At 39.4% G+C, this 26,835-nt stretch overlaps 2 protein-coding genes across 2 annotated transcripts in view; both read left to right on the top strand.

The window, feature by feature from the left end:
• Positions 1 to 3,784: 3,784 nt before the first annotated feature.
• Positions 3,785 to 4,747, top strand: LOC142343025 (uncharacterized). The gene has a single exon (XM_075394710.1). The coding sequence runs from the start codon at positions 3,785 to 3,787 to the stop codon at positions 4,745 to 4,747; it is 963 nt and encodes a 320-aa protein (XP_075250825.1).
• A 5,128-nt stretch (positions 4,748 to 9,875) lies between these two features.
• The window catches only part of LOC142342259 (uncharacterized), a 55,251-nt gene continuing 38,291 nt past the window's right edge, over positions 9,876 to 26,835 (top strand). Inside the window, exons 1-2 of the mRNA XM_075393536.1 lie at positions 9,876 to 10,081; positions 10,233 to 10,449. Coding sequence (XP_075249651.1) covers positions 10,248 to 10,449 — 202 coding nt within the window. The 5' untranslated portion in view covers positions 9,876 to 10,081; positions 10,233 to 10,247. The remainder of the gene's footprint in view (positions 10,082 to 10,232; positions 10,450 to 26,835) is intronic.

Raw genomic sequence — 26,835 nt, 5'->3', positions numbered from 1 at the left:
GTAGTTGGCGCTCACCTTGATAAACTTAACAATTACCCGCCCTTAAAAATGCACAATTCGGAAAATGTAATTGCTTTCGCATCAGTTATTTCAAGTTTAGTTGGAGTTTTTCAGTCATTGTCATATGACGCCGATCTGCGTAGCTCATCTTTACTGAATCAAGTGGTACAAAAGCTCCCGCCCAATCTTAAGGAATCCTGGTGTTCACATATAGTGAAAAGGCAGTGGCTCAGGCCTACCTTGTTACCTTGTTAGAATTCAACGATTGGTTACAAGAAAAAGCTGACACACATGACCGCATGAAAGCAGTCAAATTTAAGACTAAGACAGACGAACCACCAGTTGTAAATAAAACAAAAACAACTTCAAAGGCTTCGCGTCAAACTCAAAAGTTGCCGACGCAAAACAGAAGAACCCGTCAACAAGAAACGGGAACGATCTTGGTTGCCCGCACTGCAAGGCAAATCACCCAATTTGGAAATGCCCGAAATTCAAAAGTGAAAACCCAACTCAGAGAGCGAAAATTGTAGCCGAACATAGACTATGCTTCTCCTGTCTCAATGGTTCCCATCAATTTAGAAATTGTCCCAACCCACGAAAGTGCAAACAACCTGGTTGCACTAGTACACATAATATTCTGTTACACGGTTCCGAACGCATCTTCACTAAGAACAATGCAAAGAAACCAAGTGAAACGAAAAGCGGCACGGATCCACCGCAGTCAACATCTCTAGTTACACTCAATTCGGGAAACATCTGTACTCCCAATCAAGATGGAAACTCGTCATCTTTCCCTGCTGTGTCCGACGTTAAAGGTCTTTTACAGGTTAAGGAAGTACAACTCAAAGGCCCCACAGCTAAGGAAACAAAAGTGCTGGCTTTATGTGATCCTGCCTGCAGTCACTCGTGGATTGCGGCAAGTGCTGCGGCAAGACTCAATCTGAAAGGTTCACCCCTTAAACTGACTGTTTGCGGAATAAATGCAAAACAAGTCATTGATACACTTATTACAGACGTGACAGTTAAACCATTAGGTGATAACACCTGTGAAAGTTTCGACGTAAGTCCATACATAAGAGACACGCTAAATGTTGGTTCTGATATTATCAATGTACCTCAACTACAGGAAACATATCCGTATTTAAGTGTGCTAGATCCCGTTCAGTACAGTTACTCAAATGTCGAAATGATTCTAGGCCAAGACGTTTACCATGCAATCCGACCTATCGAATATTTTGAAAGCGATTCAAAATGTGCGCCCGTTGCCGTCCGTCTTCCAATTGGTTGGGTTCTAAGTGGACCTCTGCCTGCCACTTCTAGTTTCATATCCTCCTGTTTTAAAATTGTTACTGAACCGGAAACAGATCTAGCCGAACAACTGAAGTCCTGGTATGACATGGAGTCATACGGAGCTGTAAAAGAGGTTGACCCCAGGTCTTCTTCAGACCGTAGAGCAGTTGAAATACTAGAAAAGACAACTTTTAATGACGGAAAACGGTATCAAGTTGGTATGCTGTGGTCAAAAGACGACCTTCATTTACCGAATAACTACTACTCAGCACTCGTTCAACTGAAGTCCCTTGAAAAAAGACTTTTCAGGGACCAAGACCTCCGAGTGAAGTACGAAACGAGCATTAAGGACGACGTAGACAAAGGCTATGTGATTCAAGTGCTTAACTCTAAAGATCCCAGTGAACGGTCTAGACGCGAATGGTACTTGCCTCATCACCCCGTCGTTAATCCCAATAAGCCAAACAAGATGAGAAGGGTGTTAAATGGTGCGGCAAAATTTCATGGAACATCATTAAATAAATCATTGTTGACAGGTCCTGATTTACTTCAGCGTTTGATTCATACTCTTATCCGCTTCCGCCAGTATCAGTACGCAGTCTCTGCTGATATAGAAGGCATGTTCCTCCAGGTTGGAGTGCTTCCTCAGGATCAACCGTGCCTTAGATTTTTGTGGCGGGAGGATCCATCAACTGATGTGATGGTATATCAGTACACCAGGCATATCTTTGGTGCGAAAGACTCGCCCACATGCGCGAATTATGCCCTCCAACGAACAGCCAAGGACAATAGCCGTCAGTACCCAGATGCATCGCAAGCTGTGTTGGAAAAGTTTTATATGGACGACTACCTCGACTCCTTAGACGAACCAGAGAAAGCACTGAAGAGAGCCAAGGAACTCGTAGAACTACTTATGTTGGGAGGATTTAAATTAACAAAGTTTGTAAGCAGCGTTCCACACCTGCTCGATGAACTCGACAACAGCTTCAAAACCAATGACCAAGAAGAGCCAAAAGTTATTGGAAGTTCTGAGGAAGAAGCCTCATCACACGTATTGGGTCTGAAATGGGACCACAAAAAAGACACACTAGTTGTCAGCCGTGGAACAAAGTACGTGGACAACAAAAACGTAACTCAACGACTAGTACTTAGTTTAGTTTCAAAAGTCTTTGACCCAATTGGGTTAGTAGCCCCCTTCACAGTTACCGCCCGACTGTTGCTGAAAGATATATGGAGGTTGAGTGGTCAAGACTGGGACAAGGTGCTGCCCGATGACATGATTGATAGGTTCAGTGCATGGAGTTCAGATTTACCCAAATTAGGAAACCTAACAGTCGCTAGGAGTTTTTTCTCTGGCGAGTTCGACTCAACTGAGCTTCATGTTTTCGGGGATAGTTCCCAGGAAGTCTTCAGCGCTGTTGCCTTCCTGAGATCAAAAGTAAGGTCAGGACCCAGTACACATACCGAAATTGCCTTTATTTTGGGAAAAGCAAGAGTTGCACCCATGAAATGTTTGACCGTACCCAAACTCGAAATTCAAGCAGCCCTCCTAGCAACGCGCCTAAAGGTAGACATATATAAAGCTTTAACAATTCCTCTTAGTAAAACGTTCATGTGGACAGATAGCACGACTGTGCTTCAGTGGCTGAGATCCTTCGATAAACAGCCCATCTTTGTTGCCAATAGGGTTTCGGAAATATTGGAGTCCACAACAGTCGACCAATGGTTTCATGTACCATCGACAGACAATCCCGCGGACGCTGGTACAAGGGGAATGTCAGCCGATGGCCTGTGTGCCAGTAGCTGGTTGAAAGGTCCAATTTTCCTGTTTACGTCAGATTTTCCTTTCCAGCCAAATAACGAGATATTAGGCAATCTGAAGAAACCGTTAACCAGTCCCTTGGGCGATCCGGTTCAAAAACAAGAAAGCAGTCTTGCGAGCAACGTTTCCTACGAAGAAAAACTGTTCGATTACACAAAATTTAGCTCCTAATTTAAACTAGTTAGGATAACCGCTTATCTCCTCCGCATCCTACCGAAGCACGCCCATTTCCGGTCATCAGATGCTTCAATTCTTAGGCCCGATGAACTCCAGGTTGCTGAAGCAAAACTTCAGTACCTCGTTCAATCTGAATCATTCCCGTTCGAGAAAAAACAACTTCTGGATGAAAAGCACCTTATCAGAAAAAGCCCAATCTCACCGTATACCCCTTTCATTGGTCCCAATGCTCTGATCAGATCTAGTGGCCGCATCAAACTATTAGTTGAAGCTGACTATGACATCAAACACCCCATCATACTTGATAGCCGTCACCCCGCTGTAAGGCTCTTTCTGAAAAAAGAGCATTTAGTTAACCACCACGAGGGCATTGACTTTTTGCGAGCTTGCATACAACGACGCTACGCAGTCCTGAAACTGCGTTCCGCATTACGGTTTATCAAATTTAACTGCGTATTATGCCGTAAGCGTAGCAAAAAATCCGTTCAGCCAATGATGGCCGACTTACCGGCCGAACGTCTTTCCTATGGTTCCCCTCCCTTCTTCAATACGGGAATGGACTATTTCGGCCCATTTTATGTATCAGTAAAACGCTCAAGTGAAAAGCGTTGGGGCTTCCTTTTCACGTGCCTCACAACACGCGCCTTGCATATTGAGGTTGTGCCATCGATGGACATGAATTCCTGCTTTATGGGAATTGAAAGGTTCATTGCTTGGAGAGGAAAACCCCGCGTCCTTTGGTCGGATAATGGAACCAACTTTATTGCTACCGAGAAGGAACTATCGTTGTGTATACAGAGTTGGAATCAAAAATTCATTGCGAGTCAAATGTCTGAAAGGGGAATCTTGTGGCACTTCAATCCACCATCTGCCCCACATCATGGTGGCTCGTGGGAACGAATGGTTAGGAGTGTTAAACGCACTTTCTATGCAGTTCTTGGCAACCGACGTCTTACTGACGAAGTCTTGCAAACGACATTCTGTTTAGTTGAATCAACTTTAAATAACAGGCCACTTACCCCTGTAAGCTCTGACCCTACGGAACTTGATGCCATAACACCTAATCACTTCGTTCTCGGAAACAGGTCAAGCACTGTGCCTTCGCTTTTGTCAGAAGAGGACTTCGACCACCGCAAGAGATACGTGCGAGCTCAGTGCTACGCGGACTCAATTTGGAAAAGGTGGCTAGCTGAATATGTCCCAAACCTGAATCGTCGCAGTAAATGGTCCACACCGGCAAACACAGAGCTTAAATCTGGGGATCTTGTATGGGAATTGAGCCCCCGTGGACACTTCCCCATGGGTCGCATTGAAAACCTCCGTTATGGCAGCGATGGCATTGCCCGTTCGGCTGAGATAAGGACAAATGCTGGTAAGTATATCCGACCGGTTGTAAAACTAATACCTGTTTTAGAAACAACACTTTCGGGGCCGGAGGATGTTGCGAATGCAAAGTAAGCGTATATATATATATATATATGTATATAAACTAAGCAGCGTATGTTTGTAAGCGTGTAAGCGTATATATTTGAATTGAATAGCAAGCAATCAAGGCGGCATAGCGCAGACGGTAACGCACTGGACTCCGAATCGAAGGGTCGCTGGTTCGAGCCCCCGACTACGACCAAATTGGCAAAGCAAAATCAGTATTCTAATACATGTACCTTGAGCAACGGACTGTTAGAGAGCCGTTTTGGGCCGAACCAGCCCGATTTAGACTAAGATGACTTAGATATAAAATTATTAGAGTATCAAAACGCTTTGAATGGTTCAATTTTAAGGCCAATGCAAGGCCAAATTACGTCATACATGAACTGAATCGACCGATATTGGCTAGCAAAAGGCTAACAGGTAGTGTCTAGCCTTTTTGCCGCCAGTGTTACTTTGAATAACTTTTGTTAACGTTGTGAAGTGAACCTCTTATATGTCGTATGTTATGTACACAAGCTATAGTTGGCATAAAAAGCCGTTTCTTGAATCTTATTCGATTCGTAATTGTTGAATAAAGATTTCCCGTCTTCCGTTTTGTTACATTCGAGTTTATTGTCGGATACAAGGCTCGAATACACCAAATAAAAAAAATCTGCTCTTCAAAGATGAACTAAGTGGTGAATATATGGAGGAGTTTGTGGGTTTCAAAACCGAAAACGTACTCTATTCTTGCTCAAAGTTGGATTTTCTAAACAGCATTTTAACATAAGAACTAAACTGTTACATTCTGAAGAACAATACGTACCTGCTAGACAATAGCACTTTAGACAGAATTTAAGGAAATATCTGATTTTTTAAATTACTTTTATCCAGGAACAATGAAAAGGAACGTGAGGGGTAGCTAGAAAAAAAACAGTAATTCTTCAATCAAAACTGTTTCAATAACATTCTCTCAACTTGTGAGATAAACGAGCGTTAAACTACCAGATGCAGTCAGTTAACTACAAACTATTTACAAGGAAATCGATTTAAATATGTTTGAGCGCATATGATGACAAAAATTGTATCATCAAAAAGTGAATAAAGAGCTTACCGCACGGTCATCAATCTGTTTTCAATTATGTTTTCTCTCGTCAAATACTTGAAAACTTGGACGATAGTTTAAATCGAGTAATTAGTTTTTCAAGTGGAGGTGAAGCAAATGATTGTTCAGAAGGTAAAACACTGCAGTACCTAGAAATCAACAGTTCAAAGTGGCGGTCCCAGCAGGGTTGGTTAAATCGAAGGTTTCAGCCAGTTGAATTTAAATAACTACAACGCAAATTTACAAAAATGAGCTAGATTAAAATGGTAGTGCTTACAGATTATCTGACAAAGTTTGAGTCTGGTTTTAAACAAGTTTATTTTTTTCAGAAGCGGTAGAGAGTGGAACTGAAAGTTCAAATTTGATTCGAACTCGTGAATGAAAAAGTAAGCGGAGCGGGTAGACGTTGAAGGTGATTCTAATTGAATACTAACCTTTGAACTATTTGCCAAAAGTGCATAACTACAAAAAATTTTACACAAACTCTTTCTGTAATAAAAGAGGATAAACGAGACAGTTAACTCTGAAATATACCAATGAGATATCAAATTCAATCACTCATTTCATTGATTGTAGACAAAATAAGCTGAGTTTAAGAGGAATTTAATCCAAACAAAAATTTAATTAAAAAAAAGGAAAATGGCGGTTATATCACGTAAGAGAAAGCTCATGAAATGGGAGGTTTGAAATGAAAAAAGGGTCGAAACTAAACCGTGGTCAGAATGATGATTCTTGCACTGAACAAACTCCAAGAACAACTAGAAGTTTCGTGATAAAATGCACCGCACAATTCGTAACGGGTGGGGACGTCCCCACCCCCGACAAAACGTTACGCACTATTCTTAACGGGTGGGGACGTCCAAACCCGTGACAAAACGTGATTCACGGTTTGTCATGGGAGGCGCGTCCCCCCGTGACAATACGCGCATTTTACTATACTACTGACATGCTTTGAGAGCGAGTATGGTCTTTACTCATTTTTAAAGAGCCGGACACAGAGCATAAACTTTTATGGTCGTCATGGATTCAAACACTTTTCGGTCCTGAGGAATCTGATAGTTTGAACAAGGACCATAACTCAAGCTTATCTGCTGCATATCTTATTTCTACAGCAGCAGCGCTTAAACTGGGTGTCATTTTGTTTTCAATTTTTTTATAGGAAATTGTACTCAAATTTGATCCAATTCTTTTTATTTTGACCGCCAGCTTTTCCATTAATGATAGTAGCCAAGGTTAAATCATATATAAACGCAATTACAATAAAAACAATTTTTAATAGTAAACTGAAAGAACATATGGTATCAAAAATCTACGTACAGCTTGATTTGTGCTTTTGTAGCGTGAGTTGTCTTCTGAAGGTATGATTTGCGCTAAAAAGCAAAATACGGGCGCAAAAATTGTTAGAAATTTTATCCTCGTTTTCTTCACTTGCACCAAGAAAAGATTAAATTGAACTGTTTTGTCCTTTTTGAAGCAAAAACGAATCAGTTTGAAGAATAAAAGCAATAGTATTCAATCAAAATTGACCACTTATATGCACCAATGGTCTCTTCTCTTGCTGATAAAAGTTTGTCTTCGATTAAACTAGCGAACGACGGAAATTGTTTGCGACGGAATCTTTTTCAAAAAAATTTTAACCGATTTTGTGAAAAGAAATGAGTATCGACAAGTGATCAATTATGTTTTGGTTTCCAATGCAATAGGACGGAAATTCCTGGAAGGAAATTGCTTGCTATGTCTCCATACAAAATAAAAACATAGATTCTTGATATTTGGAGAAAGTACGACCAAAACTGCTTTCCAGGAACTTTTTTCAACAAGATAATTCAATTGTGCATTAGCCAACCATTGTCAGAAACTTTTTTTCCCAGTGTTCGATGAACGAGTGAGAGCTTGAGGCATGGTCAGCATATAGTCTTGATCTCAATCAAATTTAAAGTGGTTGTGCATTTTCGAAGCCCTAATTACAAACACAGACTATTATTGAAAAAATTAGAGGACAAATTAGAGATCTATGAAACAATAGCCATTTTAATGAACAAGTATGACGCAGAGGTCGTTAGTAATTGGCATAAAACTTTCTCATAAAACACAAATTCTCTACAAAACGTTACAGATGAAGGTGTGATGACTTGAACAAGGGAAATAATATAACAAGAAAAATTTTTTGCTTCTTTATTTTTTAAAACTTCTTCATTTGTTCGTAGTTTTTCGATACCATGTTTGTACTTTTAATACACGATAAAATTGATTTTTCTGAGGTCATGTTCTGAGGTCATGTACGATACTTTTAAGACTCTAAAGAAACCATACATGATACTTGAAGGAAATCAAAGAAGTCACACAAGATAGATGTTACTGTTCGTAGATTGCAAGCCCTCAATAACCCAAAGTTGGCTAATTCAAACTGCTGCAACCCGTTCTATGACTTGTATGAAATCATTTTTGATCCTTGTATGACTACTAAGAAATCATATAAGATAATATAGGCAAACAAATGTTATGTAACTTGTTTTTTAATAGATAACTTCCTAAATAGCAAAGGCTATTCTTTCAAATTGACATGTTTTCATTCGGATTTTTGAACGCGAACTGGGACGCACCAACACTTTGAACCAGTCAAAGTCTGGTTCATAGGTACTTTCGGTCTTGGTATTTCAATTAGAAAAATTGTCTGGATGAGTATTCTCATAAATCTTCTGAACGAGAACCTCAACATGACTGGCAGTCCGCAAATTTAAAAAAACTCAAAATTTTGTCAGCAAAAACTTGCTATGGTTTTTATTTTGAACAACTTTGTACAACAAAATTATTTTGCAATGCTTGAGAAGCTTTTCAAAGCAGTTCAATGCTTAAAAAATTTCATGCTTTTGATATTTCCTCAAAATTTTGATTCTTTTCTTCAAAATTAATAATTCAACTTTCAGCTAAAACGCAAGAGAATTTTTCTGTAGAGAGCAAGTGCCGTTATACATTAAATCATTTTAAAAACTTGTCAGCAGAGCCTAGTTTCTGCAATTAATAATGCACCCTCTCGAAGGGGGTTGCTGCGTTAGGGTGACAAACGGAATAGATCCTGCAAATTTTTCGAACGTTTCGAATGTTTAAGAAGCAATTATAAGAAAAAAATATCGGATCTCTTCGGTTTGTGAACCCCAGCTTAGTGGGCGCTTGTTATTTGCACCCCCCAGACGCATGTGCAATATTTTTACATAATGATTTACTATGCAATGACACGTGCTCAGTAACTGGGGCGGGGGGGGGGCATAACGTATTGGGAAGGGGGGCACAAACGGAAAAGATCCCAAATATCATGCTCCGATGTAAGAGAAAAAAATGTAAAACTTTTAATCTTTTCTGGAAAATATGGAAAATAGGAGACTTTCAAAGCTCGACTTAACTATGGAAACGATTTTGCTAATTTTTAAAAGTTGAAAGTAGATTAGTTGATTATCACCGGTTCCGAAAAAAGAGTTCACATCTATTCAATCGCCCACCCCCCGCTTAGAGGGCATATTACTTCTAATCATCAAAGCGCACGTGCTATTTTTTACAGACTAATGTGCTATATGGCAACACACTAAGTTTACTCAAAGCTCATAAAACGCAGTGGGGGGTAATAAAAAAGATATAAAAGTTTGGGTCTTTCCCATTATAGCCCCCCCCCCCCCCATGAAATTATAGTCCCCATTATAGTATAATTTCCATGATTGGGGTGGGGGGGGGGGGGGGGGCTTTAGGTTTTCTGACCACTAAGCTGGGGGGGGGGGAGGCCCAAAAGTTCTAAATTGGTGGGGCACAAAGGGAAGAGACCCGAGATCTTTAACAAAATGTGCCTTTGCACAAACGGCGATTCAAGGAAAACAAACCAAAGTTGTTTGACAGATTTTTTTGTGTTGTGCTATTTTACAAATGCGACTTGAGCGTTTAATTTTGTCGAGAGTAATTGCGTTTCACTTTGAGTGAACTTTTCAATTTCCGCTGAACACAATTTGTGAAGGTTTGATCAAATGATTCGTACACGCCACTTGAATGCTCATTTTGCTGAAAAACGTTATTTGCCGTTACAGTCTAAACCATATTCTGATTTTGTCAAACACAAGATTTAAAAATTTTGGCTTTTAAAAACTGAAATTCCGTTGCATCATTTGAAGCACGTGCCTTAGTCGCGAATGAACATATTTACCATACTTTTTTTTCTCTTTTTATTCGTTCCTGGTCAGTTTAGCAACAATTTTGACTGCAGTCGTGTGTCGATGACTCTTATCGTTTCCATAGTTAGTGCCATAAATTTGCAACGCTATCGAACGTTTCAAAAGTCAAAGTTCAACTTCAAAACATCAGATATCTGCATTAATGATGTTCATTTGGATGTCTGGAGTTTCTCGAACGTTCACTAGGTTCGCAACTTTATGGGACTAAATATAGACGGACGGTGTGTGAATGGCCCAGAAGAGAGCACTTTCGGAGCCGCCCGGAGGGTTTGGTAGAGCTGAGAATTACAAAACGCGTGTCAGCTCAAATGGGTTCTCATATTTTGTTCCCGTAGAACAGAACCCACCTGTGATTGAGTCAACTGCCAATGAACCTGTTCACGAACAACAAGGAGGCCGTCTTCCTAACAAAAATGGGCACGGGCAAAAAGGTGATTGTCATTGCAAAGAAATATGATAGAAATATTTTTCAGAACATAATTTTCGGATCTATTCTGTCCGCCCCCAAGCCTAGTGAGCCCCCAGGCGCACGCGCCATTTTCTTACATAGTAACGTGCTATATAACAACATATAATTTTTAACTGGGGTCATAAAAACACTGGGGGCCGAAACAGAACAGATACCACTTTCCCACATTTGTTGACAGAGTTTAAGGCTCCAAGTGCATTTGGCGAGTAAATTAGTCATCCCAGGTTTATATCCCGACTTATGAAAAGACCTTGCTCTATTGAAAATTGGTATGAGCAGACCGTGTGCGAGCCAAATAGCTTACAAAAAGCGGATCTATTCTGTTTGCCCCCCCCCCCCCCAGCTTAGTGGGCTTATATCTTTTATGCCCCCCTCCCAGACGCATGTGCTTTTTTTACATAGTAACGTGCTATATAACAACATATAATTTGTAACGGGGGGGGGGGGGGGGCGTGTAAAAACACTGGGGGGGGGGGGGGGGGGGGGACAGGATAGATCCCAAAAAAGCTTACTTAGTAGCTGAACTTTTGCGAATGCAGTTGGCCTTTTTCTGGGCTCAAATTGTCATGCTCAACTTTTAATGGATTCAGATTATTTATGGTGGATTTTTGCTCGACCCAAAATTACTGGTACCAAAGCAAAAACTAGTTTAAAAGAATGTGGTGCGAGCTTCGCATTCTGCTTCGGCCCACCGGTGTTTTTGCTCCCCTCAATTACTGTTTTTTGTTGTTGGTGGAACTCAGCTCCAAAAGGATTAACTTCAGTTCTCAGGGTGTTTCATATGACCCTTAGCGTTAGAATTACCATCAACAACAACTCGATTTGGTCAAAAGTTGTCATTGATGCCTGTCGAATCCTTAATTCCGCTTATTTTCAACGCTCGAAATGACGCTGATTACTTGTTTCAAGTAGTTTTGATGCTTGCCGATATACGGAGCCTTCCATCTGCTTAACGCAAAAAAGGCGTACACTAAAAATTGGGCTCTTTTCCGTTTGTGCCCCCAGCTTAGTGGGCGCATATTATTTGAACCCCCCAGACGCACGGCCGTATTTATATATAATGATATACCATGTAATGACACGTGCTCTGTAACTGGGGGGTGCATAACGTACTGGGGGGCACAAACGGAAAAGATCCCAAAATTGTATTGTAGCCAATTTCTGCCAGCGCTGAAACTTTGCTGTTTTGCCATTTGACTGCAATTTTGCTTGCCACTAAAGAATCATTTTTATGATGTCAGAAACTTTTTTGATTAGCTTCAATTCTTCAGAAGGTCTACTGGATCTATCGAAATAATGTTTTTAGTTTTGAAAATCTTTACCCATCTTTTTTAACTCTCATTTTTTGTCTCCCAGCTGCTTCTTCAAACTGCATCAACTTGAGAGCTCCCATCATTTCACTTTGATTCAAAGTAGAATAATGAACCATTTTATCCGCGAATTTTTAAAAAACTTTGAACAAAATTGATTTCTGTAGAACTAAGCGTATACATTACTGGTTCATTTTGAGAGGCATGATAACTTTGAATCTATTCTGTTTCGCAAGTGAACATAAACCTTTTAAAACCCCCAGGCGCACGTGCTGTTTTCTTACATAGTAACGTGCTATACAACAACATATAATTTGCAACTGCGGATAAAAAAACACTGGGGGGGGGGCGAAACAATAGATCCATAACTTTTGAGAAGTGGGTTTTAACTTTTTCTCAAAAGTGTATTGAAATGTATTTTTTGGACAAATTGAAAAAGCCATGCTGGACACCGAAAAACCAAATGATCATAATTAGGCGTCCCAAGATTGTCAGTTTTTTAATTGCTCTCGAACAAAATTTGAAGCAATTATAGTTAACGTCATGCGTGATGGTTTTTTGCTTGTCCGTTTTTGCAAAATGGTCGCCTCATCATTTTTATTTTTCAAGATTTCAAACTTTTTTGCCCTTAATTTTTTCGTTTGCGTAGGTGTTCGTTTTTCGTTCACGTTTGGTATCGGTAGACACTGGAAGAAGCTACTGTAGACACTAGAAGAAGTATCGGTCCCAGAGAAGCTACTGTGAGGAAGGAGACAATTTCCAGCTTCAGATGGCTCAAACAGGAGTTGGAGCCGGAGGAGGTGGCGGCGCTGCATTGGCCCCAGCGGTAGCGGGCCCCCAAGCCGAAGTACCCAGCAAACTCCCGTCGAAGTTATTCAACTCCTTCGACAGTTGGGCGAGACAATTCCATGCTGTCTGTCAAGCGAACGGGTGGAATGACGCTCAGTCAAGAGGAATTCTGCCCCACATGCTTGACTGGTCATGCGATTGACAAGTACCGCATACTCAGGCGCAGTTCCTGCAACAGAAAGCAGGACAGGCCACCCAGCACCAACACTCCAGATTCAACTAAATGAGTTGAGCATGATCGGAGACTACCCAAAAATGAGGGCAGTCAGGGCAGAATTCAAGAGTCGCCAATAAGGGAGTCTGAGAAGATTGTTAACTTCTACCGACAAGTGCGGAAAGTTAGTGAACCGGCCAATGCAGCTCTAGCGGCTGATGCAAGAGACCTGGCTGCGAAAGAGACTTTCATAGAAGGATTGGTGGACCCGGACGTGAGCGGGCACCTACTGCGGGAGAAACCCGCAACGCTGAATGCAGCATACTAGAGTGCACTAAATCTAGAAGCGCGGACAAGGTTGAGGCTCAGAGATACTGCCGTTGTGGTGCGTGGTGTTGGTGTACGATGTGGAAGTTGAGGGCACAGACTTGGGAAACAGTAGTGCTCTAGATTCGATTCAATCATCGCTTGTGCAGTCTCTTAAGATGCAGGAGGAAAGGAGGCAGGTCATGAAGAATGGGTTTCAGGCAGTGAAGCCTCAGCGACCAGAAAGGAGCAAGAGGGCAAACCAAGACATTGAGTGCTTTGCGTTCCATGAGAAAGAGAACGATTTCCGAAACTGTTCAAATAAGAAGGAGCATTTAAATGTAATCCAGTATCGGCCGGGGCGAGAGCATAATCCACACAGGGCTGCTTCGGCCAGCAAAGTGTTACCCGTTTTTGTTCTAAATTGACCCGGATCCTCGAAAGCAAATTTGGTGGAAAAAAGTAGCGGTCCATCGATACTAGTGGAAGCCGTAATTGGTGGAGCTGAACGAAGAGTGGACACACCGGCAGTGAGGTAAATCTCATGTCCAAGGAGATTAGTACTGTATCCCGTGCCACTACAGAAGTATGTTTGCCCTCCTCAGTCTACCATGCGGAGGGCAATTATATCCAACTCCGGGGTAAGAAGACCTTGCCAGTTTGCATGAGAGGCAAGTTTGTGTGCGATGCAGACTTTCTTGTTGCCCCGATGCTGCTAGTGGACATCATTATGGCACCGCTTTTCTTAAGCCCAATCAATGTTTGATTGATTTCCACACAGGTTGATTATTCACTGGTACAAATGAATCGAGTGCTGTAGCATTCGATTGTGTATTCAAGACCGAAGTAATTGCCAACATTATCAACCACGGGACAAATGAGATGAGCGGCTTCGAAGGAGGATTCTTGACAGCCAGATGCCTAAACGCAATAGAAATAGCTCCCTACAGGAGACTATCTGTGGAAATTGAGATCTCGGAGAGCGGGGTAAACATGCTGGAGGAAATTTGCTGGTCTCGGAAAAGAATTGGCCCAGGAAGTCATTCCTGGAAATTTCTGCAATTTACTCTTGTGATTGCGGGGGCCATGGCAAAATAGTCATGGAAAACCATGCCAAAACAAGATCGAAGTGGGTGCCCTAATCTCCAAAGTTAGGGAAACTACCTTGCCAATGAACCGAGAGCAGCTAGAAAACGGTAACTGGCTCTTGGAGCGCTTTTACGAAACCGAGAGTCCCACCATCAATAGGTTAGCGTACAAAAACCGTGATGACGTTTCTGTACAACGCTGCAGAATGCCACCTGTGAAATTGATGCTCAATTCGCTCGAAACGGAGAACACATTAGTAGAAACTGACAACTCACTTGGAAACCAGTTCAAATTGTTAGGAAAACTATCAGGGGCAGTTTTCACTGGAACAAGGTGTCCAACACGTGTTATTACATTAACTCTTGGTTTCAACAGGGAGATAATGTACTGTACACAGATTTTTGACGCTGGCCACTGAACGTACCTTCGAGCCAAAGCCTAACGTAACAAACTACGGAGCATACAATTGCTGAGAAGGACCTGAAGCTTCTTGGATTGAATATAGAGATCGTACACTATTTCATCAGAATATTCGGCGTTTCTGAGGTTAGATGCTGGATTATTCCTGATCAATCACCCGAAGAAGTTTCAAACAAAGACTTATAAAAGGGAGCTCCTGCAGTGCTCTCCACAATCAGTGAAGATAATCAGTTCAACGCTAACGTACACGAAATCACTGAGGCACTCCTTGGTGGCCATTAGAGGTGGACAGCAACCAACAGAGAGACGTAGTGGAGCAGATTGTTTACAGTTTTAGAGCCAGATTGGCAAATGATGAGAATGAATTGGGTCTGCCCAACCTAGTTGATCACAAGATTGACACTAGCGACAATTACCCAATCCAGCTACCAGCTTACAAGACCACACAGGCAAGCTTGTGTGGTCTTGCATCAGGTGCTCGACTCGGACAAAATTCAACCGTCAAAAGGTGACTGGAGGTCTCCCGTGGTCTTAGTGGGAAAGAAGGATGGAATTTCACGCTTCTGAGTAGATTTCGCTCAAAATCAACGCGATCGCCAAAAAGGACGCGTTTCCACTGCCACTAATTGATAAGATCTTGGATTCCTTGGATGGGGCCAATTTTACAGCTCCTTGGATCTGGCGGCGGGCTTCTTGCAATTACCCCTCACAGAGAATGGGAGACCGAAAACAGCCTTCTCAACCGCAGACAGGGGCCACCATGAGTACCAGCGGCTACCATTCGGACTGTGCAATGTTCCTGTAGTTTCCCAGCGCCTCATGATTCAATTGTTCAAAGATGAGCTGTATGATTTTGTGACCATCTTTCTTAATGACGTCATCTACAGTCAGAACCTCCAACACCTCAAAATTGGCATGGAAAGATTATCATCAGCCGGATTGAAATTGAAGCCCTCGAAATGCAAGCTGTGGTTATCACATAGTGTCCTACTTTGGTTATCACATAGGAGCGGAGGGAATATGGCCAGATGAGGGGAAATTTCACGCCCTATCGAAGTGGCCAGAACCCATTTATACAACGGAAATACGATCACTCGTTGGCTTCTATAGCTACTACAGACGATTCGTTAAAGACTGCGGACTGCGGTTATAAAGAAGCTCCTTCATGGGCTGACTAAAAAGCATCAGCAATTCTATTGGAACAAGAATAATCAGCGCTCTTTTGAAGACCTCAAAAAAAACTCATCGGAGCACCAATTTTGAGTCATCCAAATTACGACCCACCTAGTGTTTTTGAAATTGAGGCTAGACGCTAGTAACAACAGTATTTCGGCTGTCCTGTTGACTCTAGGCAACAATACGGAAAATCCACTATTTTCCGCTAGTCGCGTGTGGACGCGCACAGAAGTAAACTACAGTACAAGGAACAGGGAGGCGTTGGCGGCGTTTCAAGCAGTAAAGTGGTTCCGCTCCTATTTGCTGGTTATTACAATGGCTCTTTCGTAAGAATGCTGACGTAATGACATACAGAATGATCGAGGTGTTGCAAGAATTTGACTTCCAAGTAGATAACCGGCCTTGCGAGAAACATGGCAATGCAGACGCTCATTCTCGGCGAACAATAAGGGAACCTGAGTGGCAGGAGGACGAGGAAGAGGCAACAACTGGATCTTGTCCGGAATCCACGAACATGGAGACAGCAATAGCTAAATTGCGAGAACCAGAGGTTTTGTCAATAATGGAGCATTCAGAAGAAAACGTGGCTTTAGTGGGAATCAAAGCTAGCAGTGATGAAATCAGGGCTAAACAGAGTGAAGACTCAGTTATTACCACGATTCTGCAAAAAACTTTGGTACCACAGAACAAAAGACTGTACAACTGCAGTACTTTTGGAGTAAAATCAATGACGAGGGAACAAGCTCAGAAGCTGGGACTTCAAGTTCTTGGGTTGCGGTATAACCCTGGCAAAGACTGGCAAAGAACTTATCGTTGTACCACAAGTTGCAAATCGCCGTGTACTAGAACAACTACAGGACTCCAAAGTAACAGGAGGGCTCTTTGCATTACATAAGAAACTCGATAGATCTCGACAACGGTTCTGGTGGCCAATGATGAGAAGGGACATTGAGAATTGGATCAAAAGTTGTAAACCAAGTGAAGCGCGAACAAGAGCGGGCAACAATTTGAATGCCGAGTGTCAACCAGTCACATTGGGAGTTCGATTCGAGAATGTGGCTGGCGAATTTCTGGGCCCAAAAACGCGTAACCGAGATACGGGAAACAAATACATCTTGATCATAACTGTTTATTTTACGAAATGCGTTATCACGGTCCCTCTCTCAACAATAACAGCGGTAGATTTGGCAAATGCAAAACGAATTTGTTGAGAAATTGTTTTCAATCAATTGTGTATGAGGATCTATGTTATGGGTTTGATTACTTGGAGTTCCAATCGTTGATTGAACTGACTAGCCTAATTTTTTTTGTAGCGAATAGTGGTGAATGAAAATTCACTGCAAAATTGCGGTATCGTTTAGCGATGAATGCGGTAGTGGAAGTGGTAAATTTTTTGCGGTCTTCAGATTTGTTGTTTTTAGATATGCAGTCCCGGGTTTTTATGCTCCACAAACAAGTCACAAGGTGTTACATGGCACGTTAGTGTGTCACAATGATAGCAACTGCGCCTGGTGGAGTAACAGTTATGTGCTCGCCTACTATGTTTGATGCAGAAACATAATAAATGTTCCAATTTCAAGCTTAGTTATGTTTGGTTTTTCGTCCTCGTGTTTGCTGGCTTTTCTGTGTTGGCTTTAGAGCTTTTGTGATAACTGTACATCAGAAGTGTTCCGTGAATTAAGTTTTTGAGAAACGTTGACATTTGTTGGAAAGATACGAAGAATAATTTTAGCAAATACTGAGTTACTTTTTGTTTAGAAATCCCTAAATAAATCTCTGTTTTGATATAAGGCGGTGAGCAGCAAGTGTAAAAAAGAAGTGCCATTTTGTTAAGAGTAATTGTTTATTAGTAGCATTGCTGTTTTTTTAAAAAAATATATAATTAAACACTCATTTCATCTTTTCGTTACGAACAAAACTTTCCGTCTCAATTTTTTGTCTGTGTCCTTTTTGGGTATTATTCTGCTATCAGTTGCTTTTCTCTTAATACTGTTGTCAAACAATGAAAAATCGAAAACTGCGAGGCATACATCTAAAACAGATTTATTTAACTTGAATTTTGACTTCTTTCTCATGACTTGAATTTTGACTTCTTTCTATTCGAGCTTTTTCCTCCGTTTTTGATTGTTGACTTCTGTTTTCGAATATTGGAATTTAACAATTGCTTAATTTGTAATGTATAGCATTTGGTAATAGTCTGTAATTCAAGTCAAGGTGAAGAGGTCAATTTGAGGAAGTTTGATCCCATTTAACTACCTACCCCCCCCCCCCAAGTACCTACCTCCCCCCCCCACAACGTACCTACCCCCCTCCTACCTAAACCCCCAACACCACCTACCTGTCCCACTTACCAGCCCCCCCCCCCCGCCCCCCACCAGCACCTACCCACACCCCTGAACTGAAAAAATTTTTAACGCTTTTTATATATTGGTTTTTTTGTTTTTTCTAGTGTTTTTTTCGATATTCTGATATTGTCCAAGTTAGGGTAGAGAATATTTTGCTTGACGATTCGAGTCGTTTCCGGTATTCTACAGACTATGTTTCATGTTTTTTCGTCCCGAGAAGGAGTAGTGACTCTTTTAGCTAAGCTTTTTTTTTAGCTGACACAAATTGGTTGATGACCTGAGCTTTCGACTCTTTTCGATCAATGAATTCTGTGTTAGAACGTTGACTGCTGTTTTTACTTTTCACTTGCATTTGTCAGTTGATGTGCGTGTCAGGTACAGTAGTTCTATATTTTCACTCATTTCCTCGTATTGTTTTTCACTATTTGTCCTGCCATGTTTTTTTGTCTCCTGAAGCTATTTTTTCGTTTTACATTTGTTCACACAGCAAAACAAAATATCGAATTTGTTGACACTTTGTCAGACAATGAAAAATCAAAAACTGTGAGGCATACATCCAAAACAGTTTTATTTAACTCATGACTTAAATTTTGACTTCTTTCTATTCGAGCTTTTACCTCCGTTTTGATTGTTGACTTCGGTTTTCAAACATTGGACTTAAACAATAGCTTAATTTGTAATGTATCGCAATTGGTAACAGTCTGGAATTCAAGATGAAGAGGTCAATTTGAGAAAGTTTGATCTCATTTAACTACCTACCCCCCCCCCCAAGTACCTACCTATCCCCCCTCAACGTACCTAACCCCCACGCCACCTGCCTACACCCCCCAACACCACCTACCTGTCCCACCTACCAAGCCCCCCCCTGCACCTACCCACACTTCTGAACTGAAAAAATTTTTAACGCTTTTTGTTATATTGGTCTACTATTTTTGTTTTTTCTAGTGTTTTTTTCGATATTCTGATATTGTCCAAGTTAGGGTAGAGAATTTTTTGCATGACGATTTGAGTCGTTTCCGGTATTCTACAGACTATGTTTTATGTTTTTTCGTCCCGAGAAGGAGTAGTGACTCTTTTAGCTAAGCTTTTTTTAGCTGACACAAATTGGTTGATGACTTGAGCTTTCGACTCTTGTTTTCGATCAATGAATTCTGTGTTAGAACTTTGAGTGCTGTTTTTTTTGACTGGCATATGTCAGTTGATGTGCGTGTCAGGTACAGTAGTTCTACATTTTCACTCATTTCCTCGTATTGTCTTTCACTACTTGTCCTGCCATGTTTTTTTGTCGTCTGAAGCTATTTTTTCGTTTTACATTTGTTCACACAGCAAAATAAAATATCGAAATTGTTGACACTTTGTCAGACAATGAAAAAATCAAAAACTGTGAGGCATACATCCAAAACAGATTTTTTAAACTCATGACTTAAATTTTGACTTCTTTCTATTCGAGCTTTTACCTCCGTTTTTGACTGTTGACTTCGGTTTTCAAACATTGGACTCTAACAATAGCTTAATTTGTAATGTATAGCAATTGGTAACAGTCTGGAATTCAAGGTGAAGAGGTCAATTTGAGAAAGTTTGATCCCTTTAACTACCTACCCCCCCCCCCCCAAGTACCTACCTATCCCCCCTCAACGTACCTAACCCCCACGCCACCTGCCTACACCCCCCACCTACCTGTCCCGCCTACCAACCCCCCCCCCCCCCCCGCCCCCACCAGCACCTACCCACACCTCTGAACTGAAAAAATATTAACGCTTTCTATGTTATATTGGTCTACTATTTTTGTTTTTTCTAGTGTTTTTTTCGATATTCTACAGGCTATGTTTTTTGTTTTTTCGTAGGGACTCCTTTTGGAGTAGTGACTCTTTTAGCTGAGCTTTTTTAGCTGACACAAATTGGTTGATGACTTGAGCTTTCGACTCTTGTTTTCGAACAATGATTTCTGTGTTAGAACGTTGACTGCTGTTTTTATTTTTGGCTGGCATTTGTCAGTTGAAGTGCGTGTCAGGTACAGTAGTTCTACATTTTCATTCAATTTTTCCTATTGTTTTTCACTGCTTGTCCTGCCATGTTTTTTTTGTCGTCTGAAGCTATTTTTTCGTTTTGCATTTGTTCACACAGCAAAACAAAATATCGAATTTGCTGAATGACTTATCCGAAGAACAACATTTGCTTGCGTGTCGTCATTTCTCGCTCTCTCTATAAAACGTTTTTCGGACATTTGTGTGATTAGATTTTGAACTTACGCGACTTATCTCAATCAATAAAATTACTTTTACACTTTAGAACAATTTAAATTAGTTTACGGGCAGGTACTCATGTGTCGAATAAAAGTCCTGATAATAAAAAATTCTGCGGAGTGAATTTCAAGAAGCCTAATTAAATTAATGCTTAATAACTTTTTTAACTTTTTGAGAGGTGTTGATAAATGTTTCAACTTGAATCTGTATCTTTTTCTGTCTACATTTTTCGATAAACAAGTCTATTGTTTTTGCAGCTATTCCGGCATTCTGCAGCTATGTTTTAATTGTTCGAGAGTCAGTAAAACAAGATGTAAAAACTCAAGGCCACTTGTTAAAATAAGTGGAATTTCCCCCTTCCCCCATTTTAGTAGACATTTAACGTATAGCCCTTGATAATTTTTGCCATTTTTAACCTCAAAAGCGCTTTCTGTTGCTGTTCTAGCTTAGCCTAGATTGCATTTTCAATTTTTTTGTGTTTTTTTTGTTCGGAGAGAATTTAAACATTTGTGGATAAAAAAAATTTTAGCAACTTTTTTTAAGCTCTTTCAAATTTAAGCTTAATTTGTTTTGGGTTTTCCAAAAATATTTATTCGTTCAATTGTGTATGAGGATCTATGTTATGGGTTTGATTACTTGGAGGTCCAATCGTTGATTGAACTGACTAGCCTAACTTTTTTTGTAGTGAATAGTGGTGAAAAAAAATTCACTGCAAGATGGCGGTATCCTTTAGCGATGAATGCGGTAGTGGAAGTGGTAAATTTTATGCGGTCTTCAGATTTGTGGGTTTTTAGATAGGGTTTTTATGCTCCACAAACAAGTCATTAGGTGTTACATGGCACGTTAGTGTGTCACAATGATAGCAACTGCGCCTGATGGAGTAACAGTTATTTCCTCGCCCACTAAGTTTGATGCAGAAACATGACTGATTCAATTTGAAGCTTATTTTTTTTGGCTTTTCGCCCTCGTGTTTTTGTCATTTTTTGTTTTTTTTTTCTGTGTTGGCTTTAGAGCTTTTGTGATAAATGAACAATAGAGGTGTTCCGTGAAATAGGGTTTTGAGAAACGTTGGCATTTGTTGAAAAGGTACGAAGAAAATTTTTACCGAATACTGAGTTACTTTTCGTTTAGAAATCCCTAAATAAATTTTTGATATTAGGCGGTAAGTAGCAAGTGTACAAAAGAAGTGCCATCTTGTTAAGAGTAATTTTTTATTAGTAGCATTGCTGTTTTTTTTTTTAAAATATAATTAAACACTCATATCATCTTTTCGTTACGAACAAAACTTTCCGTCTCAATTTTTTTGTCGTTGTCCTTTTTGGGGTTTTGTTCTGCTATCAGTTGCCTTTCTCTTAATACTGTTGTCAGACAATGAAAAGTCAAAAACTGTGAGGCATACATCTAAAACAGATTTATTTAACTCATTCTTAACTGCAATACAGTGAAGGCAAAAAGAGAGGCAAAAAATGAAAATGAAACGTTTTAAACCAAAAAAACTGGTCATGGTGTATTAATGTATTAGTATAGTGTATTAGTAATCAGCGTGGATGCTAATTGGTATCAATATCCCCGTATAAGAAACTACAGTTTAAAAATTGAACCATGCTTAGCTCTGTTATGTTATTGAAACTGCATGATAGTTTGAACACTTTTCGATACATTAAAAATCGTGAGTTTTGATCCTCGTAATTTTTGTTGAAAGCCCATTAGATGTCAAGAGGTTCAGCAGTGGCTATGTTTACTTTTTCGTCATTGTTTAGAATTTGATCTACTCTGTTTTGACTTGCACTGATTTCCATTCATTACTCTTAAAAGGTTCTGAAGTCAAGTTTCCGGAGGTATCCGAGGCCAAGCAAAATATGACTTCCAGCATTGATATTTGTTCAACTGTGGCATAGTACAACTACTAACTATTTTCTTATGGTAACAGCTAATAAATACTCTTTTCATCTTTCTGTTACTAAGAAAACGTTTAGTCTCTTAAGTTGTTTGTTGATAACCTTTTTAGCTTTTTATTCTGCTATCAGTTGCCTTTTTCTTAATACTGTTGTCAGACAATGAAATAAAAAACATAGCAGGACGAGTCCTGAAATGCAATTCAAAGAATTGAATGAAGAACTTAGATGTACTCTACCCGACCAGCAGATCACGTAAACAATGCCAGCGAAAACAGAAACAAAATGATCTCCCAAAAACTGAGAAATTAAAACAATAATAAAAACTGAACAAAAATACACTCATTGCTAAAACTCTAGAAGCTTTTACCCTTAAGGCAAAATTTGATCTCTTTAATTATACCTATTTCAAAAAATATGCTCAAAACCAACTTTTGTTTCTGAAATCGGTCCTGTATTATATCTGCAATAACTGAAAGAAATTGATAGGCCCTTGAAGATCGGTTAAATCGAAAATGACCAAAAAAATAAAAAAAAATCAATTGCTTGAAATCAATAAATTTGAATGAAATGTTACGGAAAATCATGATAAAATCTTCAGCATCGTTTCTGTGTATCTAGAGGCTATTAGACGCCATCCGCTAACCCGAATCCAAGCCTTCAAAAATTCATGGGCTCAAAGACCGATAGTCAAAAATTTTCAGAAATTCAAATTTCAAAAAAAGAAATTCTTTCAAATAAAATTATAGAAAACCATTCACTTGCCCCTAGCAACTATTTAATAACATACTATCAAGCCTTGGATGAGGTTAGCTGGCTACTGAGGTGCAAAAAACTGACTAAAAGACAAATGTTTTGGAAAAACTTTAAAAAATTGAGAATTTTATCAAGAAATTTCTAATATTCGAAAGGTTAATTTGTTGAAAACAAATCCATTGAAACTAACAACCATGCAGTAACTTTTATCAGACCGTGGAATATGTTTATGGTACTTGAGAATGGACAAATACAAAAAACTGACAAAAACTTTAGAAAACCTTGAAAAAACTTGCAAATTTTATCAAAAATGTGCTAAAATTTGAGACATTGAAATGTTGAAAACCAATCCGTTGTTACTAGAAACTATGCAGTGCCCTATTATCAAACCTCAAAGGAGATTACTTGGCCCCTGAAGCTCGAAAAACTCAAAAATTGACAAAAATTTTCAAAAAACTTGAAAAAATTGCAAAAATTAGTATCATTTTGCGTGTTTTTGTTTGTAGTACCAAAACATATAGCTCATAAAATAGTCATAAAAAGAAAATTTGTCTCAAAAAAGGCCTTCGTCAATTTTTAAAAACTTCAACCTAAGACTAATCAAACAAAAACTCAAAAAATCACAAAATAAACCTGAAAAATTGCAGCATTTTGAGCCCAAAAACTCCTAAAACCGACCTTTTAACCTTCAATTAAGGCCATCCCAGCAGCTGCACCATTCTAAGCACTTGAAGGACTACTTAAGCCCACGTTGGGGCTCTAATGAAACTTAATGCCCGCTGGGCTTCACCTGTTTATCCCGTTTTGAAAGATCAAAGTCATTGAAAAATGTGTGAACACATCTTAAAAAAAACAGCGCCCCAATGCAATTCAAATTCTTTGAATTGTAAAAATCAAAATCTGTTAGGCATACATTCAGAACATACTTATTTAACTCACTCTTTCAACTGACTAAAGCTTAGAGCTCACTCATCTGATAACTGCAATATAGTGAAGGCAAAAGGAGGGAAAATGAAAACAAAATGTCTTAAAGCAAAGAAACTGGTCATAGTGTATTAAGTTATCAGCGTGAATGCTAATTAGTATCAGTATCCCGTATAAATACCTACAGTCATAAACCAAATTGTTTGTATCAAAACGCTAAAAAGTACTTTGAAGTTTCTATTGCTCTCAAATTTCCAGCATTGATATTTGTTCAACTGTGGCATAGTACAACTATGAACTATTTTCTTTGTTATGGTAACAGCTACAAGAGTTTAACCACCTGTATTGTGTCTCGCTTGTCTTTTGAATGTCTCAGTTGCAAGATGGGACAATGTCTCGTGTGTATTTGGAACATCATAGTTCCCAAAAACCAGCGCAACTTTTCTGCTGTCCCTAATTCAGTGGGCCCAGCATACTATGGCTCGACCGCACCAACCCCCCCTGCTAATTTTGTTAATCAAATTGTTTGTATTAAAGCACGAACACAAATGGGGATCATAAATGACAGCAAATGGGGGATCAAATCTATCTCAAACAGGAAAAAAATGAATGTGGTTCAACTACCCAATTTTGATGAAAACAGCTACTCTAATAAAGTATGCTTGCTTTTAAGCTTTATTCGGGCCTCAGTGTCATAATTTTAATTCAAATTTGTCAAACTTGGTGATGACCTGTTGGAAAACACTTTTTGTAGCCATAAGTTTTGTAAATACAATCTCAAAAAAAAACAAAACAGTGTATCAAAATGATGTTTTCCGTGTTTGCGTAAAATCAAAGTAATGGCTCCTGAGTAAGTTCCTAGGTCTATTGAGCTATAAGTTTTCATTCTAAAATTTTTCATCATTGCTAGTTTTAAGACCTTTTGGATACAGATCAAGATTGAAGAGCTGCAATCTTGCTGCTTTGTTACCCAGACCTTAGTCCCAGAGTATATACAACTTGAAAATACTTTTTCCTGATGAGCTATAGGACTAGAGTCCTGGTAAAACCGGTGGGGTGGCAGTTTATTTATACAACCCCCCCCCCCCCCCCCGTGCCAATCATTTTCTCTTGTAGACCTGAAAGATTATCAAGATTACAATGGCATCTGATGGCAAATATAGAAGTAAAATATAGTAGAATGGTGGTACACGTTATATGACTACTATCGCTTCCCCACTTTTGTGTTTGTTTTGGTTCATTCAACTGTTAAAAGTACTTTGAAGTTTCTATTGCTCTCAAAAACAGTTTGTAGTGAATATTTTAATGCTGCGGGTATGACAGAAGTTTTTCTGTCTCCAAGAAATTTTTTACACGTGGGAATTTGGACCAATTTTTAATTCATCATTTAAATTGCTTAATTTTGTCTTAAATATGCTTTCCAGAAATTGCCTTAGAAATTTGAAATTAATTAGATTAGTTAAGAGTTGAAAATTAAGTTGTTTCCCAATTTTTTGATGATTAAAGCTATAGCAACAAATTTTGTTATGTTGGAGCATATGCATGACCTTCGCCGATATGGATGTGTAAGTCAAGTTCAGAAAAATTTGGGAATTCTCAGAAAATGCATACCATTTCTTGACCTTTTAATCCGAGAAAACTTTCACAGGCCTTCAACAGTTTTTTGCAAACTTCTATAGAAAACAGATAATATTATGAAGATTAGTTTCTGTAAAAGTGTCAACATTAATTTTGTAGTATTGGAAGGTTTAATCTAATTAAATTTGGCCTAGAATGAGTTCACATTAAAACGACAGATTAACGTGCTTGCTTTTTCGTTTTACAGCAACCAAATTTCAAAATATTCCACAGGGTAATTTTGCTGAGAGCGGAAAATTTTGGCAAAAAGCGCTGTAAATGTTGGTAAATTGTATATCGTCGGCCCAGTACTGTATCAGTGTATCTTAAAAGCATTCTGTTACCTCATTATGTGCAGTATGATTCTCATAAATACTTTTTTTGAAAACAGACAACCATCTCTGGTTTTGATTCCCATGGGGAAATTCCCGTATATAGGAAAATAAAAAATATGAAAATTTTGACCATGACGATGACTAAAGATATTAAAACGTTGCAAGCAACGTATTAACATTAGGAAAAAAACCGCAAAAACCAGTAAATACACATCGACTGTCGCGAACTTTCAAATTTTAGGCACAATTTGCAGATTTTTATGGTTTTAAAACCAGTTCAGATTGTAATGGAATTTGGTACGAATGTCTTAGTTTTAGCTGAACGAAACTGGGCCGACGATATACAACTTGAAAATACTTTTTCCTGATGAGCTATAGGACTAGATTCCTGGTAAAACCGGTGGGGTGGCAGTTTATTTATACAAACCCCCCCCCCCCCCCCCCCCCCCCCCGTGCCAATCATTTTCTCTTGTAGACCTGAAAGATTATCAAGATTACAATGGCATCTGATGGCAAATATAGAAGTAAAATATAGTAGAATGGTGGTACACGTTATATGACTACTATCGCTTCCCCACTTTTGTGTTTGTTTTGGTTCATTCAACTGTTAAAAGTACTTTGAAGTTTCTATTGCTCTCAAAAACAGTTTGTAGTGAATATTTTAATGCTGCGGGTATGACAGAAGTTTTTCTGTCTCCAAGAAATTTTTTACACGTGGGAATTTGGACCAATTTTTAATTCATCATTTAAATTGCTTAATTTTGTCTTAAATATGCTTTCCAGAAATTGCCTTAGAAATTTGAAATTAATTAGATTAGTTAAGAGTTGAAAATTAAGTTGTTTCCCAATTTTTTGATGATTAAAGCTATTGCAACAAATTTTGTTATGTTGGAGCATATGCATGACCTTCGCCGATATGGATGTGTAAG

Source organism: Convolutriloba macropyga, chromosome 7, assembly GCF_964194025.1.
Source record: "Convolutriloba macropyga chromosome 7, txConMacr16.3, whole genome shotgun sequence".
Lineage (NCBI taxonomy): Eukaryota > Metazoa > Xenacoelomorpha > Acoela > Convolutidae > Convolutriloba > Convolutriloba macropyga.
Note: the sequence above shows the minus strand (reverse complement) of the source record. Positions and strands in the feature narration are given on the sequence as shown.

Excerpts from the sequence above, each read along its gene's own strand:
- LOC142343025 (XM_075394710.1), top strand. The coding sequence starts at position 3,785 with ATGGCCGACTTACCGGCCGAACGTCTTTCCTATGGTTCCCCTCCCTTC.